Genomic DNA, 17,081 nt, shown 5'->3' on the forward strand with positions numbered 1-17,081 from the left:
CACCAGCCTGCTCCTTGCTTGTGCCTCCATGGCGTCGTGTCTCTGTGCTCTCTCAGTAACAGAAAGTGGCCGCCTCTCCGCCGCCGCTGCAGACTCAAAGCTCAGACTCGCTCGGCGCCTTTAACCGCCATTTTGGAGTCAGGGAATCGAGAGTCGGCAGCAGCGGCGAGAGACACGCGCAAGGGGCCACACGGGGTGTCGAGGTGAGAGACACCGTTACGGCAAAGGAGCAATGGTGGGGGGAAGATGGCCGGGAGGGAGAAAAGAATTAAAATCACGAGGAGCACACACACGACCACGCATTGAGCTTCCCCCAGCAAGGACACTCGGGACGCGGGCGGGCCGGTTAGGGCCTTGCCGTCTCGCCCGACCAGCCGGCTCGGCAATTAAAGTCATTAAAGCAGTATCTTAATATATCGTTAACGCAAAAGAGGTGGTGGCCTTAAAGTGACAAGGCGATTGTGTTCACTTTATATTAATGTTACGTGAAGACTCAAAACTCCCGTTAGCATCCCCAAAGCTAATGCTAATACTGAGCTACATGATCAAGCATAGCGGGCCAAAGTCCATTCCATCCGGACTATAACATAGGATTCACCCCATGTAAGGCCACCTGGAAGCAGCGCCCCCAACTTAAGTTAAAGTCATGCGATAGGACCGAATGTTAGCATTTGAGCTTCGTTAGCTGTTTGCTACATCCCAAGCTAGCCGTTAAGCACAGTTCAATGTTCAAGGTTAGCCATCCAGCTTTAGCTTAGGCTAACTAGACAAGCTAACCACAACTGCATGACAGTTGACAAGTGCATGACTTTCAGCACACATTTCACTTTATTTTAATGCAACTCATGACATATATTCTCAATTTCCGTGTCTGGGAATAAGTTAAATGTGATAGTTCTCAAATGAGGGTTTTGGATTCGAATCTGAGTCCCCCTTGAGTGATAGGTGCATCTTCTCCCTGTGTATGTGTGGATTTTCCCCTCCCACACGCACATGCAAGTTGGTGAAGTGGTGTAGTTTGTCTACATGTGCTTTACAATTGGCTGGTGACCCGTCCAGGGTGTAGCCTGCCTCTTCCTCAAAGCCAGCTGGGAGAGGCTTCAGATCTCCTGTGACTGTGATGAGGACAAGAGCTATAGCAAATGAACAGATGGATGGATTCTTCTTCATGCATATTTTCCCAATATGGTATTTTTTTATTTTTAGTAGGTCTACAGCTATTATTTTAATAACATGTAAATACTAAAACAAATGGTGTGGACAGTTCAAATGAGATGGTCATAAACTGTGAAGTTGATTGAGCTTTTTTTTGGTAATTCCATTTACACACTTAATGATCATACGATATTTTTGTTCAAGGCTTCTGTGTATCCAAAGTCCTTCAACTAACCGAGGATAATGACTTCAGTTACAGAGGTAGGACCGAAACTCTGCCACTGTCCTTTAAGTAGCGCATTATTTTTGAAAGAATCTCTATATTACAGTAAAAATCCCTGCCCAGCCGGGCGGGTGGGGGTATCCGGACTGCATGGCGTCGGGGCAGGGCGGGCGGCCGGAGCCGGCTGGTACGGCGGCGGCGGCGTGTTCTTCGGCTCTGGCGAAACCGCTCTACCTGCAACGCTTGGAGCGCTCCCTCAGGCTAGAAAGCTTTCTGCATCAAACGGCCGCCATCTTTAACAGAGATGTCACCAGGTACTGTCTTTAACCCTTTACTGTCGTCCTTCCACATTTATCGAAGTTGTAATTGTGTTGAGTGTATTTGTGCTTGTGCGACTTTTCCAGCGATGACAGCGACGACAGCGACGGCGCTCTGGGCTCCGGCCTCTCCATCGAACCCTTGACGGTGAAGAGGGAGCCCTGCGACCAAGAGGACGCCTTTGTGGAAGGCAAGCCCCTCAACGGCGTTCTTCTGCAAGGTAAAGGACTCACACACTGCCCTCTTGCATCCGATCATAACATGAGTTTGCGTATTTCTAGACCAAAAGACCGACCAAGCAAACCTGTACAATTTCTCCAAAATGAAGAAGAATCGCAAATGGTTAAAGGTGAGGAGTATTTTGTAACTATTACATCTGAATGCGCTCTTCCTAAATCATTCCTCTTCATTTCTCAGAGCCTGTTGCTGAGCGACAACACCACCGACTCGGACACGGACTCGGACGACTCGGACTTCAGTATGTCGCGCGACGAGTTGCACGACATGCTGAGGCTGCACCGCTACACCAGGCAGCACCAGAACAAGTTCCACACGGACCGTGAGGTAACCCAGATAGTTGATTTGAAACATACTGATACTTCAAATGTTTGTGCCAACTTAATGGGAAGATTTGGAATTCCCAATTGTCAATTCCCATTTTTTTTGAATGGATTCTCTGCAGCTTCAACACTATCAGTACTACAGCACGGGGCTCCTTTCCAGTCAAGACCTCTTCTATGAGCAACAGCGCCATCTTGTGGGTCCAAAGAAGAAGAAAATCAAAGAGGAGAAAAAATTCAAGGGTAACAACAAATATTACTGTGATCATAGCGTAAAGGGAAAATTCAACATTGCCTGTTTGACTCCACAGCCAAGCTGAAGAAAGTGAAGAAGAAGAAGAAGCGCGGCGAGGGCGATTTTTCCGACGAGAGCCTCCATTATGGGCCTCCCAAGACCTTCGCTAAGTTCTCGCAGGACGCACCAGCGCCAATGCTGAAGAAGAAGCACCTGAGCTTGGAGCAGCTGAACGCACGCCGACGCAAGGTGTGGCTCACCATTGCCAAGAAGGAGATCCCCAAGGTTAGTAAGGCTCATCTTTGACCATCAACCAAGAGATGATAAAAAAAGTCCATCATATACTATGTTACTTTTAAAAGCTCATTTTAAAAGTTTCTTGCTTTGCAGTCTTTCAAGCAGAAGACCTCCGCCAAGAACCTGGTCTTGACCAATGCTAAAAAGGTAACTTTGTAAATGACTCCGGTGCAAGTCCCTCCCAAAAAAATGAATGCTCCTTTTTTCTTCCCCCCAATTTTCCACAGTTGGCCCACCAGTGCATGCGGGAGGTGCGACGAGCCGCCATCCAGGCACAGAAGAACTGCAAGGAGACGCTACCTCGCGCCCGCCGCCTCACCAAGGAGATGATGCTCTACTGGAAAAAGTACGACAAGGTGGAGAAGGAGCACAGGAAGCGGGCGGAGAAGGAGGCGCTGGAGCAGCGGAAACTGGACGAGGAGATGAAGGAGGTAGGCGGAGGGGAAGCGGCTTCACGCACGATATGCCTCGATGTTCACACCGTTTGTTCCCAGGCCAAGCGTCAGCAGCGCAAGCTCAACTTCCTCATCACGCAAACGGAGCTCTACGCCCACTTCATGAGCGGCAAAGCCTCCGCCGATTCGCCGAGCGGCGACGACGCCCAGGAGGAGATTCTGAAGAAGCTGGACGACACCAGCGCGCGGCGGCAGATTGACATCGGAGGAGGCGTCATGGTCAACGTGGGACAGGAGGACTACGGTACGGGACGTCTCTCGTTTGCGACGTATCCGGCGGTGTGCTAAGTGTGCTAACGTGCTTTCAGACAGTGAATACTACAAGTCTCAAGCTCTGAGGAACGCGCAGGAGGCCTACCACATCCATCAACAGAGAGTGAGCTCAGTGGTCCCAGTTTTCGATTTTAAAACACACACTAGGATGCTCACAAAAATGCTCAACAGACGCGCATGTTCGACGAGGACTCCCACGACAGCCGCTGCGCCTCGTCCTCGACGGCCGCCGTCTCCGGCTTCGGCGAGAGCTACAGCCTGTCCAACCCGTCCATCCAGGCCGGCGAGGACATCCCGCAGCCCACCATCTTCAACGGCAAGCTAAAAGGCTACCAGCTCAAAGGCATGAACTGGCTCGCCAACCTCTACGAGCAAGTAAGTTGTTGTTAAAAAAAAAAAAGAAAAAGGGCTGCTTTAAAATGTCCGGATTCTTCACAGGGTATTAACGGGATCCTAGCAGATGAGATGGGTCTCGGCAAGACCGTTCAGAGCATCGCCCTGTTGGCTCATCTCGCAGAGGTAGGTGCTCCTCAACTTCTGCGCTAATCACCAAAGTGACGCAAATGTCTCGTTTCAGAGGGACAACATCTGGGGCCCGTTCCTCATCATCTCCCCGGCGTCCACGCTTAACAACTGGCATCAGGAGTTCTCACGCTTTGTGCCCAAGTTCAAGGTGGGAATCTTTTGGCACCCATTAGAAAGACGCTGTGCCACGCAGACTCGTATTTTCCCCTCTCCGGCTCAGACAATAAATCATCTCCGGTCTATTCTACTAATGAGCTGTGAAAAGAGCGTATTACACCATTTGAAGATAAGCTTCCTCGAGACTGAGCGCAAACAATTGAATGGCGGCCGGTGTTGATCGATGTAATGATGCAGAAATGCTTTTCACATCGCGTTTGTCGGCGCCCGAAGAATCGACGCAGTGAATCATGCTAAATGCTTCCCCTGAGAGCGACGCGTTAGCTTTGTTTTGTTTCCCAGTCAGATTGATCCACATCCCTTTAAAAATATACAACATTCAATAGGATGGAGATCAAGGCTCTGTTTTGGATACCCAGGGTGCAACAATCTCATAATTAAATAATATTTGTTATTGTCCCTCAGGTGTTGCCATACTGGGGAAACCCTCACGATCGCAAAGTCATCCGGAAATTCTGGAGCCAGGTAAGCAAAAGATGAAGATGTTATAAATATTTTTTTTCTTCTGGTGTCTAATTCAAGATCTGCCGTCATGTTGCATGTGCGTGTTTAGAAAACCCTGTACACGCAGAACGCACCGTTCCACGTTGTGATCACCAGCTACCAGCTAGTGGTCCAGGATGTCAAGTACTTCCAAAGAGTCAAGTGGCAGTACATGGTTCTGGATGAGGCCCAGGCACTGAAAAGCAGTACGAGGTAAGCGTCGTGGGCAAAAACAAAAAAACAAACACAACTCACTCCTTTTGATGATTTGTTTTTAGCGTGCGGTGGAAGATCCTCTTGCAGTTCCAGTGTCGAAACAGGCTGCTCCTCACGGGGACTCCCATCCAGAACACAATGGCCGAGCTGTGGGCCCTCCTGCATTTCATCATGCCCACCTTATTCGATTCTCACGAGGAATTCAACGAGTGGTTCTCCAAGGACATCGAGAGCCACGCCGAGAACAAGTCGGCCATCGACGAGAGTGAGTCTTCCGCTTCATTGTTTTTTTTTTTTTTTTTTTTGGTCACACCCTGACCCGGATTTTGACCTCTTATGCGCTTCCTTGACAGACCAACTTTCGCGCCTGCACATGATCCTCAAGCCTTTCATGCTGCGCAGGATCAAGAAGGATGTGGAAAACGAGCTCTCAGACAAGGTAGAACTTTCTTCTCCCACCAGCCAAATGTCATCAGGCTATATTCCTTCCTTCACTGGCAGATCCGTCAAGTTCCGTCAGGCTCACGGGTCACCCCCCCCCTTCTGTGGGAGTCAAAGGGTCACCACTCCCTCACACTTATCTTTCCTTCCTTCTCACGAGACGTCGGCTTTCTTAGCGCTAATGACCTGGCTCTAACGCCAACGCCGATTTTTCTCGTCCCCCTAACCCAGATCGAGATCCTGACCTACTGCCAGCTAACGTCGAGGCAGAGATTGCTCTACCAGGCCCTGAGGAACAAGATCTCCATCGAGGACCTGCTCCAGTCCTCCATGGGCACGGCCCAGCAGTCCCACAGCACCACGTCGTCCCTCATGAATCTGGTCATGCAGTTCAGGAAGGTACAGTGGCAAAGAACCGAATTCGCCTGTATCGTTCTTGAGTTACAATTAACGTCCGTTTGCAGGTGTGCAATCATCCTGACTTGTTTGAACGCCAGGAGACACGCTCTCCTTTCCACATGTCCCTCCCGCCCTACGTGTTGTCCAAGTTCCTCTATCGTCACGGCCTCCTCCATGTTCACCGCCAGGCCACCGACAAGTAAAATCGACACGCGGCGTCCGGCGTCGCGCTAATCTGGTCCTCACAAAAACGTGTCTCCGTGTTCCTATCAGGTCACTGCGAGTGCTGCTGTCTCCCTTTTCCCCAAATCGTATCCAACAGTCGCTCTTTCACAGGAAAGGTGAGTTGTCTCCAACGTTCCCCAAATGAAGGCAATTTTAACATTTGCTTTGTTAATCAGGCGACGATGAAGGAAACTGTTTTTCCTTCCTGCGCTTCATTGACGTGTCGCCGGGCGAAATGTCCAACCTCATGCTGCAAGGCACCTTGGTCAGGTAGGTGAGATAGAAAAGCAAGCGTGTTAAAAAAAAAAAAAAAAAAATCCAAAGTGTCATACTAAAAAAAAGTCCTTCCTGGCTTCCACAGGTGGTTAGCCCTTTTTCTGTCCCTGAAGGCAGCGTACCGACTCTATTGTCAGCGGCTGTTCACCCTCCAGGAAGAAGGCGCAGGGGGGACGCCACGGTCCGGGACTCTGTCTCACAAAGACCTCCTCTTGTGGATACACAGACCCTCATCCTTCCCCAACACGCAAACGAGCCCTGTGCTAAGGGTAAGTATGAGTGAGGACGACTACCGATTCAGTACTCAGAATCACCAGTAGATGGCACTATATCCACACTATTGCTTTCCACCACCTTACAGCCATTAACTGAGCAAATGCTGGTGATTCGTCCACACGCCAAATTAACAAAAGTCCATGCTGTTGAAAGCCATAATGAAGTTTTCTTTTTGCTTCAGAACCTGGTCTTCACGGCCCTCAGGCCAGGTATGGTCGGACACGCCGACGTGACCGTCCACTGTCGACGTTCTGCCACCTCCCGAGTGTGGCCATGGCAGCCCGCGCTCCCGCCCAAGTTCCTCCTGGCAGCCACACCCAGGGTGTGTATATTTTTGTGTGCGCGTGTGTCAGTGTGTAGCACCTAACGCTTTGTTTTGGTCACCCAGGTCACGGCGGTTCCAATGGAGCGCTACTGCGCCGATCGAAGCGCCGAGCACGAGTGGCGGGTGACGCGCGGCGGCGGCGGCGCTGTCTTCAAAGAATGCTTCCTCTACGGCACGCCCGACCTAGCCTCCGATTGGCGGCGGAGGGCGGGCTCCTTCTTCCCGCAACAATCCGGCGGCGTGATGGCCGTCTTCCCTCAGCACGGCTGGTCCTACATTCGGATACCAGGTAAGTTATGCGGCGTGCGCAACCTCGAGCATCCTTACTCTTAGCGGACACTTTATTAGGTACACACTCAAAAGGTGTACGTGTTGCGGCACGGTAATAACGAGTCGAGCTTCCCGGCTTTATTTCCGACATGCACTGAACTCTACCACAGTGCGAGGGGCCCGTGGGAAATGCCACAAAAGGTCAGTAGAACGGGGCCTGTCAGCATCCTCCCGGCGCGTACGTGTGCTCAAGCGCAGAATCTGGCTCGGCAGAGTCGCGGGTCACAAGTGGAGGCTGATGGATGTGCGGCGGGAGAGAGGCCGCCGCACTTGTACACACAACACTTCCCTTCTCACTGACCTGCTCACAATGATAGTCAAACTTGTCATACTTTGCGTCGAGCGCTTTGGCAGGGACGCTGAACCCACGTGCTCTTTTTCTCCGGCTTAATTAGCTTGAAGACGTGATGAATCGAAGTGAGGTTAGAGGGCGAAAAAGGTGGCCTCGAAACCAAGATGGCTGACGACCTGTTCCGCATTTACTGTGACGGTGGATGTTTTGTGGCCAAATTCAAAACTGATGGTCGTATGTATTAATCAGATGAGGTTCAAAATGTAAACGAAAAACGGGGTTGTTTATTGCTCGCTTTGCTGGTCAGATATTTTCTTGCGCCAGAGTGAGAAAGCAAAAACAAGAATTTGCGTGTCTGTGTGAGAACCGTCTGAGTGCTCCTGTGAAGTTAGGAGGAGGTGGACAAAGCCAGGAAGTCGACGTACTCCTCATTGTTCAAGTGCTTCGTTAGGTAACGCTATTAGATACTCTGTTTGTGCGAGCGAGCGAGCGAGTGAGTGCATTTGCCCGTGTGTGTGTGTACTTGGTCGCCAGGTCTGCGAGGTGTCCTTAAAACTCCTTGCACGAGTTGTGACGGTGTTCGGTGGAGCGTGAGCCAATCTCAGGCCTTTTCTTTCTGTGCGTCCCCGTCTGCCGCTTCTTTCTCAGCCTCGGGAGGAAGGAAGTGACCCAACGGCGCGGCACCCGTCCTCCGCCGAACACATTGTTACCACATCAAGGCTCACGATATGTACAGTAGCCCGACCGAACTTTCCCAGCCCCCCCCCCCCACACCTTTCAGAACAAATGGCAGGGCATGAATGACTGTTTGTTTTGACCGGCGTGGCGTGAGTCCGATGGTATCAATGGTGGAATCTAATCAAGAGGCTTATTAAGGAAAAAAACAAGGCCTGTTGTGGCATATTGGTTTTATTTTTTAATATTTTTCCAAGTTCATTTCTTATGAGGGAAAATAAGATGAAACAGATGTTTTGCTCTCACGCCTCAGGATTTATTTCCGTAACATTCCAGCGCGACACCAAAATAACCTTCCGCTGCGTCTTCAACGGTAATTAGAAAAACGTCCTCCACAAAATCGGCGGCTTCTCACGACACCCGTAGACGGATCGTGCCCGAGGCTGTGACGTTGAGGAAAATTGTATTTGGAACGAGAGCATCAATCGGGTCCATGGGAGAGAGATGCCGTCGTTGCCCACGTCGGGGGCTCTGGGAAGTGCAGAGCGGCTTTCCTGTCCCTTCAAAGGAATGCCGCAATGGCAGGAAGCGCTCTGATTGAGGAGGCATAAAACAACATGGCCGCTTTAGTTACATCTGCCTGCCACTGTTGACCCTTCGGTGGAATCAAGCCCAAAAAAGTCCAGCTCAGCAAATTACAGGCCAAAAAGAAAAGTCAGGGAATAGTATATAAAGTGAGACTGAAGGGGGCGACATTGCCCACATAATTAGCAAGGGCCAGTTCTTTTAGTGGAGGAACCGCAGTAATTGACATTAATGACATAGTTGGCCCTGTGGCCAAACACTCGGAAAGCAGTGGCGTCACGTTCTTCTCCGGTTTCTGCGTATACATTTTTGGAGGGAAATCGTTTTGGCATCACAGATGAGAAGGGCGCTATTTGAATTTGCACTTTTAAATCAATAAAAAAAAAAAGAAATCATAATCTTTTGACCCCACCCGGTCAATAAATCCCCAATATTGGGCATCCAAAACCTGCTAGCATCTGGTCCTAAAGCTCCTGTGCTTCCATGGCCGCTAGGAAATTAAGTTTCCCCATCGCTGGTGGCCAGGCTAATATTTCCATCATCAGCAGTGCCGAACAAGTGTTGGCCATTGACATATTGATCGGGCCGTATAATGTATCATGATACAGTGAGGGCTGGGTTCAATCGTGCTTTCGACCCCCATCTGTCTCCATTTCTCACATAACCGACCATCCATCATTTTTCATCCAGAAGATCGGCCGCCTCCCCCCATTCCAACGGGGTGGGGGGATGTCGGGTGGGTTCTACAGGACAGGACGAGAAGACCCGGCATGGCGTATTAATGAAATTAGCCCCGTTAGTTGGTTTGGGAGGATCGGGCGCCAGGCACCGGGGCTGGCCCGGGGTTAATTAGCTGGCAGCAGGCCTCTAATTGGGTCAGGACCGTGTCAGGCCTCTGGCTCTGGCCCTACAGGGATTGGATTACACCGTCATGGGACAGGCAGCCGGGGTGGAGGGGCTTTTATTTTGGTGACGGAGGATGGTGAAGAAGCTGTAGGACCTAGAGGAGAGGGATGGCCCGGCCTAATCTCCCAACAGGATGCACGGTCGGGAGGGGCTGCCTGGGCCGACACCCCTCTTTTAGGCTGGATTGTGTATTGGGGGCGGGGGTGCTGGTTTTGCAAAAGCAAGGCAGGTGGTGAAGCTTGATATGCGTATCCATGGCAACAGCAGAGTGGTGTGACACCAAATGGGATTTGCTTGGGGTGTGGTCGTCACCACGCTGTCATCTGTGCGGTGCGCTACTGGTCTTTTATGTGATGTCTAAATTATCATAAAAAAAAAAAATCGCCTTATGATGTTTCGTTCCTACGGAATTTGTAATCCGCACTAATGCAATAGTAAAGTCGGAATTTGGTAAATACATCCGAGTTCAAAATATGTTTCTTTGTGATCACATTGCGTAATGATTATAGTGATTTATTCATCCCCTTGTTTTCTGGCTTCTTGTTACGACTCCATTTGGGATTTCTTTGTTTTCATCCAAGATTTACTTTGAGATGTTTTGTTCAGACGGGTCACATACCACATCATCCCATGTCGGCGGCAGAGTCTGCGAGGCTTAAACGTAATCCGCTAAGCAGCAACAGATTGCCGGCTGGGGCCGAGCAGTACCGGTGGCGCAAAATCGCTGCTTTTATAACCAGTCAGTTGGCAAGGAACCTCTTGTCAGCCTAAAGAAATCGGACGAGTTCATTCCAACGACTGCGTAGATAATAAAAAACGTTTCTAAAATTGAAGCGCACCAGTGAGGTAAAAACAACATGGCGATCACATGGTGCGACCTTTTAAATGCAACCTTAGCGGTCGAGAACCAGCTCATCCCCATTTCCCGCCATCGCCCAGAACTCAGGGCTGTGACCCAGAGGTGAGCCCCCCAACTCCCCCGGGTATTTGCCTTGTTCATCGCTTCTATTAGTTCCTCTTTAACACCTCCGCAGGCCCTGACCTTGCTTGGACGAGCGCACTAAAGGGTCGCAGGTCGCGGTTCAGCCCGAGTGCACATTAGCATAGAATGCTGCCAGAAAAGGGGAGGAAAAAAAAAAAATGGTTGAGGGTTCCGTTGGGCTCTGCCACCTGTGATACATTGATAATGTGACCGCCGTTGTCCAGATGACAGTGGACTCTTTCCACACCCGTCGGACTGTTCGCCCCGTATAGTTTTTGTTGTTTTGCAGATGATGGATATAAATCAGCTCTTTTTCTTCCACTTGTATTTTTCCCGCCTTGCTCCCTATTAACTGATCAGGCTGCTTTAAGAGGATGGAACCTCATGGAGTTGATCTGATCTGCGCTGGTGAAAGGGGCCTTTATCTTCTAGGAGAGGGTTTATTGAGGATTTTTTTTTTGAGAGTGACGACTCACCGGCTCCTGTTTTTTTTTAGTCGTAATTTAAAAAAAAAAAAATTATTGGTGCACAATGAGCTCGTTTGCACGCCAGCGTAAGAGCGAAAGAAAGGGTTTTTGTCTTCTGGTCGTTACTTGATCATTTTTAAGCCGCATCATCACCATCTCCTTTTCCCCACAGATAAGGAAAGTCTAATCACGGAAAGTGGCAAGCTTCACACCCTGGACATCCTGCTGAGTCGACTAAAGGCCCAGGGACACCGAGTCCTCATCTATTCCCAGATGACCCGCATGATCGACCTGCTCGAGGTAGAAACGCGCACGCGCCACACACACGCTAGTAAATCCTTTTTTCAATTTCATCCAAAAACCCGAACAGATCTATTTAGCATTCATAGATGCTAAATGCTGTCGTTAAGAATCATGTGTTATTCATTGCACAATGTAAGAAAAATGTCCCTTAAAATTGCCAGTCAGCTGCATCTGAGCCTGTTTTTTTTTAATGGGTTTGCCTCCGCTTGCAGACCCCCCCCCCCCCCCCCCCCTCTGCCCCACCCATCCGCCGCCCACTAATCAGCCTGCCGGTCCCTCGTTACCGCACTCATTAGGTGACTAATTAACAGGTCCGGGTTAACGAGCGGGGTCTCATCTGGAGGGGACGTGGAAGAAGCCAGATGGGTGAAGGAAGAGGGGGTGGGGTGTCAAGAGGCCCCAAGACAAAAAGGGAGAGGAATGAGATGCAATGGAATAATTGACAATGTTTTTCACCACGCTCGTCACTCAAATTTGTTCCAGCCTCCCCCAAAAAAACATTGGACGGATCGATAAATTAAGAATGTATTGCAAAACGTAAATTTTTGTCACACCAAACAAATGGATAGACAATCTCAGCTCCTCCGTCTCAGCTTCTCAATACGGCACTAATACTAGTCATTCTTTGCCTCCACTGTCGGATGCTGAAAGCATTCGAAGGCACTTCGCCCTTAAAATATCTCTTTGTAGATTGTCTGGGAGGCCGAGGGCCATCTTCCAACGTGTCTGGAAAACCGCAAGAAAAAAAAAAAGGGCCGCAAGAAAAAAATAGCGTCATGAAAATGCTCATAAAGTGCTGCTGGCTGGTGACCTCATACAGTAATGGATGGCGGTGACAGCATCCCCTCCATTAATGAGTTAAAGAGCCCCCGGCCCCCTGCCCCACCCTCCAAATGACGCATTGCAGTGACCCCGACTTCGGGGGGCCCGTCGCAGATGGAGTTGATGAGCGAACGAGCGCCCGATGCTAATCTCTGTCATTAGCATCAATGTTTTCGTCGCCGGTCGGCTGTTCACTCCCGTTGACACGGTGTCGCCGGCGTGATGGATCACGGAGACCCGGGTGGCCTGGAGAAGAAAAACACTGCTGCCAGACTATTTCTCACGGGTGCTTGAAATCCTCGCTAACGTTTGGATAGCAGCGCTGCGATGGAACGTTAAATCTGAATCGTTCCGCTCACAAAAAAAAATTATTCAAAATTGATCATTTTGAGTATGTGCATATGAGGTGTGTCAGAAAAGTTCCAGGACTCCAAGTGAATCGTGACATAATGCTCAATTATTAGGGGTGGGACGACTACAGGCTTCACAAATGAAGACGCAAATCCAAAGGCGTCGTTTTGGCGAGCGCTCACGTAGCTTTCATTCAGAACAGATGGACCAGTTGGGATGGCAGCTCAACAGACGAGAGCTGGCCTCGTCTTGACATTAGTTTAGGGAGGGAGGAAGGGGGGGAGGTGTTATATCGTGTAAAATAATGGCCATCATCAGTAATGATTCCAGAGGGCGGCGACTTTTGATGCCATCCGCTCCGTCGTGTTTCACAGCGTGGAGGTCAGAGGTTCGAGGGGGACTGTGGGTAGCGCTTAAAAGGCAAGATCAACATGTCACCTCATCACTGCTGTTTGCGCTGACCCCCGTGATCTTTAGGGGGGGCCCCTCCGCAACAGCTTGGCAGACTTCTGTGCGGATTGAATGGCGACTCGAATCGGGATCAAGGTATCCTCTATGGAAACCATCAAGCAGGAATTCCTAAAGATTAGATAAGACAGTTTGGATTAGTTTGGAGTCAAAAAGGGACTCTGTTGTTTCACTCCAGTCCTGTAGGGGGCAGTGAAACAAAATTTTATTTCAAACAATATTTTTTTTTAATCTTTATTTCAGGAGTACATGGTTTACCGCAAGCACACCTACATGCGCCTGGATGGCTCCTCGAAGATCTCCGAGCGTAGAGATATGGTGGCGGACTTCCAGAGTCGGTGGGTTGACGCTATTTATAAAGAAGTCCCTCTCCAGATAATCCCCCAAAGTGTGAAACTCGTTTGCATCGGTTCATTAAATGTTTTCCTCTCCATTTCACATTCTCCACATAGGACGGACATCTTTGTGTTCCTACTCAGCACCAGAGCGGGCGGGCTCGGCATCAACTTGACGGCGGCCGACACTGTAAGTCACGATTACGCTCGCCAGTCAGTCAGCTGTTGCTTCAGCCGTCTTCCTCCTCCTCCTCGCTTTCCTCCAGGTCATCTTCTACGACAGTGACTGGAACCCCACCGTGGACCAGCAGGCCATGGACCGGGCCCACCGACTGGGTCAGACCAAGCAGGTGACAGTCTATCGACTCATCTGCCAGGGGAGCATCGAGGAACGCATCCTGCAGCGAGCTAAAGAGAAGAGCGAGGTCTGGAACCGAGGAGATGTCAATCGCACGCTGGTTAAGTGCTTCATTTAATGATTTTTTTTCTGCGGTTAGATTCAAAGGGTGGTGATATCCGGCGGTAACTTCAAACCCGACACGCTCAAACCCAAGGAGGTGGTCAGCCTTCTGCTGGATGATGACGAGCTAGAGAAGAAATGTATATATTTTTTTTATCCTTAATAAACACATGCAGAGGACTTTTTTTTTAATTCACATTTTTTGTGAGTAGTGCGTCAGAGACAGGAGGAGAAGCGACAGCAAGAGGAGAGCAGCAAGGTGAAGGAGCGCAAGAGGAAGAGGGAGAAGTATGCTGAGAAGGTAATGTTCCCCTTGATGATCAAGTGATTTTTGTTCATGGCCAAGCAACATGTGAGGTCAGGGAGTCATTAGCCGTCCTCCTCTGGGGAATCCTATATCCGATGTCCACGCAATCTGGACAGCGGGCTCTAGCACCAGAGCAATCAAAACTTTGTGGCGATTGGACCCATTTTTTTTCCTTCTTGTTTGACAGAAGAAGACGGAGGAGTCTGAAATCAAGAGGAGGAAAGAGGCCAACCTGGTCATCGTGCACGCGCCCTCGGCCGACAACTCCAACTTGTCGGCGGACGGCGACGACTCCTTCATCAGCGTGGAAATGGACTCGGCCATGCCCAGCCCCTTTAGCGAGGTGAGGCCCGAGAGAAGTTGCAAAGTCATCATTCGCATCCACAAACTCACCTTATGTGTTTCTATTCGGCATTTTGTGCTTTAAAACTTTTCACTTCCTTCTCTCATCCTCTTTGCAACCCCTCTATGGGTCAATGACTCCCTTTTGTTGTACCGGGCCCCGCCCCCTTCACCCTACGTATGTATCCTGACCCCCAGCCTGCGTGCGTGTCTCCGTGTGCACCTTTGGGCCAGCAGATCTCACTTAGCAGCGAACTCCAGCCCGGCTCGCTGCCGCCGGAGGCCGAGGCGGACGAGAGCAGCAACGACATGCTGGTCATCGTGGACGAGCCGCTGTCTTCGGCGCCCCTGTCGCGGGCCACCAACTCCCCCGTCTCCCTGTCCGGTTCCGTCTCGGACAACGTGAACGGTACGGAGCTCCAACGTGTTGTTTTAAATGCAATATAATTTCACGCTGCAATTTTTTTCAATTTAGGCCCAAATAATAACCACTCCCTAGTTTCTCACCTCGTCGTCATGGTAACAAAAGCCATCCCTAAAGCATAACGTGGGCTGACCTTCTGCTGACCCTCTAGTGCTCTCAACATTCGGAAAGAGAATTTGTTGGCTAGTGACAGAGAGAAGCCACTGGAATATTCAACACACAATAGCAGCTGACAATGAGGAAAATATGGAAAATGAGGCCTTTTTTTTGGTTCCTCAGTCCCGAAATAAACGGAGGTTCGACTGTATAGCAGACAATAAATATGAAACATTATGAAAAATATGCACCCAGCGATATCAAAGAATATTCATGATTCCACAGGTATTTTGACCTCAGACAACTTCAGCCCCGGCAGAGGGAGGTCGGGCCGGAGTCGAGGACGCCCGAAAGGATCCGGGGGCGGGCCCAAGTCTGGGGGCAAAGGGCGCGCGCGCAAGTCGACGGCGGGCAGCGCGGCGGCGATGGCGGGAGCGATGGCTGGAGCGGCGGCTGCATCTGCGGCAGCGTACGCCGCTTACGGCTACAGCGTTTCCAAAGGTGGCTTTGATGAGATGAGATGCACTTGATGATGTCAGCATGAGGAATGTTTAGAACAAACAATCATAATTCTAACCTCTTCCAGCGGGCCAAGCCGTGTCCAACCCCCTGCAGCCTTCCGTGGGTCGTTCTGGCCCCGGCCCCGCCTTCAACTCGGCCAGAGGCTCGTCTCCGCAAGCCAAGGCCGCAGGCGCAGCAGCTGTTTTGGGCCCGGGCAAGCAGCTGGTTCACGGCCACCATCAGCTTGTCAGGAAAAGCAAAGGACCCCAATGATGCACTCATCAAAGTGTGCTCCCACTAGATAACACAACAGACCTGGTCTCACTGTGATCCTCAAAAGCTGCCCCCCCCCTCCCCACCCGTGCCTAAACCAATTAACAGTATTGGCTCCATGACATGCTCACAATTCAAACACCTTTCAAGCCTATTTTTAATGCGGTCAAGGACCAGTATCCAACATTTTTCTCCAGAACTCCAAGGGCTGTCCAATAAACTGAGCCACGCCATCCTTGTACAACAGTAACCCCCTTTTTTTTTTTTTTATCCATTGGGTTATTCAACAATTATCATTTGTGGACCAACCAACATTTCACAACTGACCCCCAAATGTCTGCAGCTTTTCTACTTCAAAAAGTTCCTTTTTTTTTTTCTTCCAAAACCGTAAAGACAAGTGTGGCAGGTCTTCACTCAAGCCAGCAGGATTTCTATCTATTTTTCTGCCAAATGTGTCGTGTGGAAATATTTCGAAATGAGGGTCAAACGAGAATTGCTGCTAATAGAAAATTGTTTCAAGACAAAGAATTTGTGGTGTAGGAATTAAGTTATTTCAGTTTCGAGTAGCCAATTAGCCATAACTGTGAATATGATATTCACTTGTAAATCTTGTGTATATTGTATTGAAGTCACTCTATATCTTATCTATTTTTGTCAGGGGGCAGCTCCTGCGCTTGAGGCACGTGGCTCATTTTTTGGTGTTGCGTGAGTGCCTGTCCTAGGCTTGTGTGGAAATTGGGACTACAAGTATATGATCCCCTGTATCATATGTGTACATAATGACAAGGGCGACGTCGTCTCTGGCTTTACCCCTCCACACGTTTGCCTGTCTATTTTTATAGGTCGCGTGTATAATAAAAACAAATGCATCTGTCATTTTACTAACAGTAAGAGTCGCGTGGAAATAAAGAATGTGTGAAATCCGTCATGTGTGATAAAAACCGTTATGTTCATCTGGAGCTAAGAACTGCTATACTATTAATGTCATTGGAATCATGTAAATATTTGAAATATATATTTTTAATTTATTTAAAAATCACAGGGTTTTGATTGATAAATTAGATTTGAATAATGTCTGCGGTTTTATAAGAATACTACACAATAAAAATACTGCTACTGAAACAAAACTAACTAAAAAAATGTAATGTATAAAATACAGGAAAACGATATCCGGTTTTAAGATGACGTCACATGTAATCAAATGGGTCTTGTGTTACACCTGTTTCCGGTCACACTAAACTCCTAATGACCCATTTCCGGTAAGAACTACCACTCATGTAATTGATACAAAAATTCATTCGTT

The 17,081-nt window shown here is 49.4% G+C and overlaps 1 protein-coding gene across 7 annotated transcripts; it reads left to right on the forward strand.

The window, feature by feature from the left end:
- The first annotated feature begins 47 nt into the window (after positions 1-47).
- ino80 (INO80 complex ATPase subunit) lies at positions 48-16,697 on the forward strand. Of its 7 annotated transcripts, none has more exons than XM_037244770.1 (36): positions 48-203; positions 1,360-1,416; positions 1,485-1,692; positions 1,783-1,916; positions 1,978-2,045; positions 2,114-2,260; positions 2,379-2,499; positions 2,568-2,776; positions 2,882-2,935; positions 3,016-3,219; positions 3,283-3,487; positions 3,552-3,619; positions 3,688-3,891; positions 3,955-4,035; positions 4,094-4,189; positions 4,624-4,683; positions 4,772-4,914; positions 4,980-5,182; positions 5,271-5,356; positions 5,590-5,757; positions 5,823-5,956; positions 6,031-6,098; positions 6,159-6,252; positions 6,344-6,527; positions 6,716-6,856; positions 6,923-7,148; positions 11,269-11,396; positions 13,284-13,378; positions 13,493-13,565; positions 13,642-13,800; positions 13,873-13,975; positions 14,048-14,136; positions 14,330-14,485; positions 14,683-14,893; positions 15,290-15,505; positions 15,591-16,697. In XM_037244770.1, the coding sequence occupies exons 3-36, from the start codon at positions 1,529-1,531 to the stop codon at positions 15,776-15,778; spliced, it is 4,680 nt and encodes a 1,559-aa protein (XP_037100665.1). In that variant the 5' UTR covers positions 48-203; positions 1,360-1,416; positions 1,485-1,528; the 3' UTR covers positions 15,779-16,697. The 7 variants fall into 7 exon arrangements, with proteins under 7 accessions (XP_037100665.1, XP_037100666.1, XP_037100660.1 ...); XM_037244771.1 differs by lacking the exon at positions 48-203 and adding an exon at positions 229-603; XM_037244765.1 differs by lacking the exon at positions 48-203 and adding an exon at positions 614-1,188.
- The last annotated feature ends 384 nt before the right edge of the window (positions 16,698-17,081 follow it).

This window comes from Syngnathus acus, chromosome 24 (genome assembly GCF_901709675.1).
Source record: "Syngnathus acus chromosome 24, fSynAcu1.2, whole genome shotgun sequence".
Classification (NCBI taxonomy): Eukaryota; Metazoa; Chordata; class Actinopteri; order Syngnathiformes; family Syngnathidae; genus Syngnathus; species Syngnathus acus.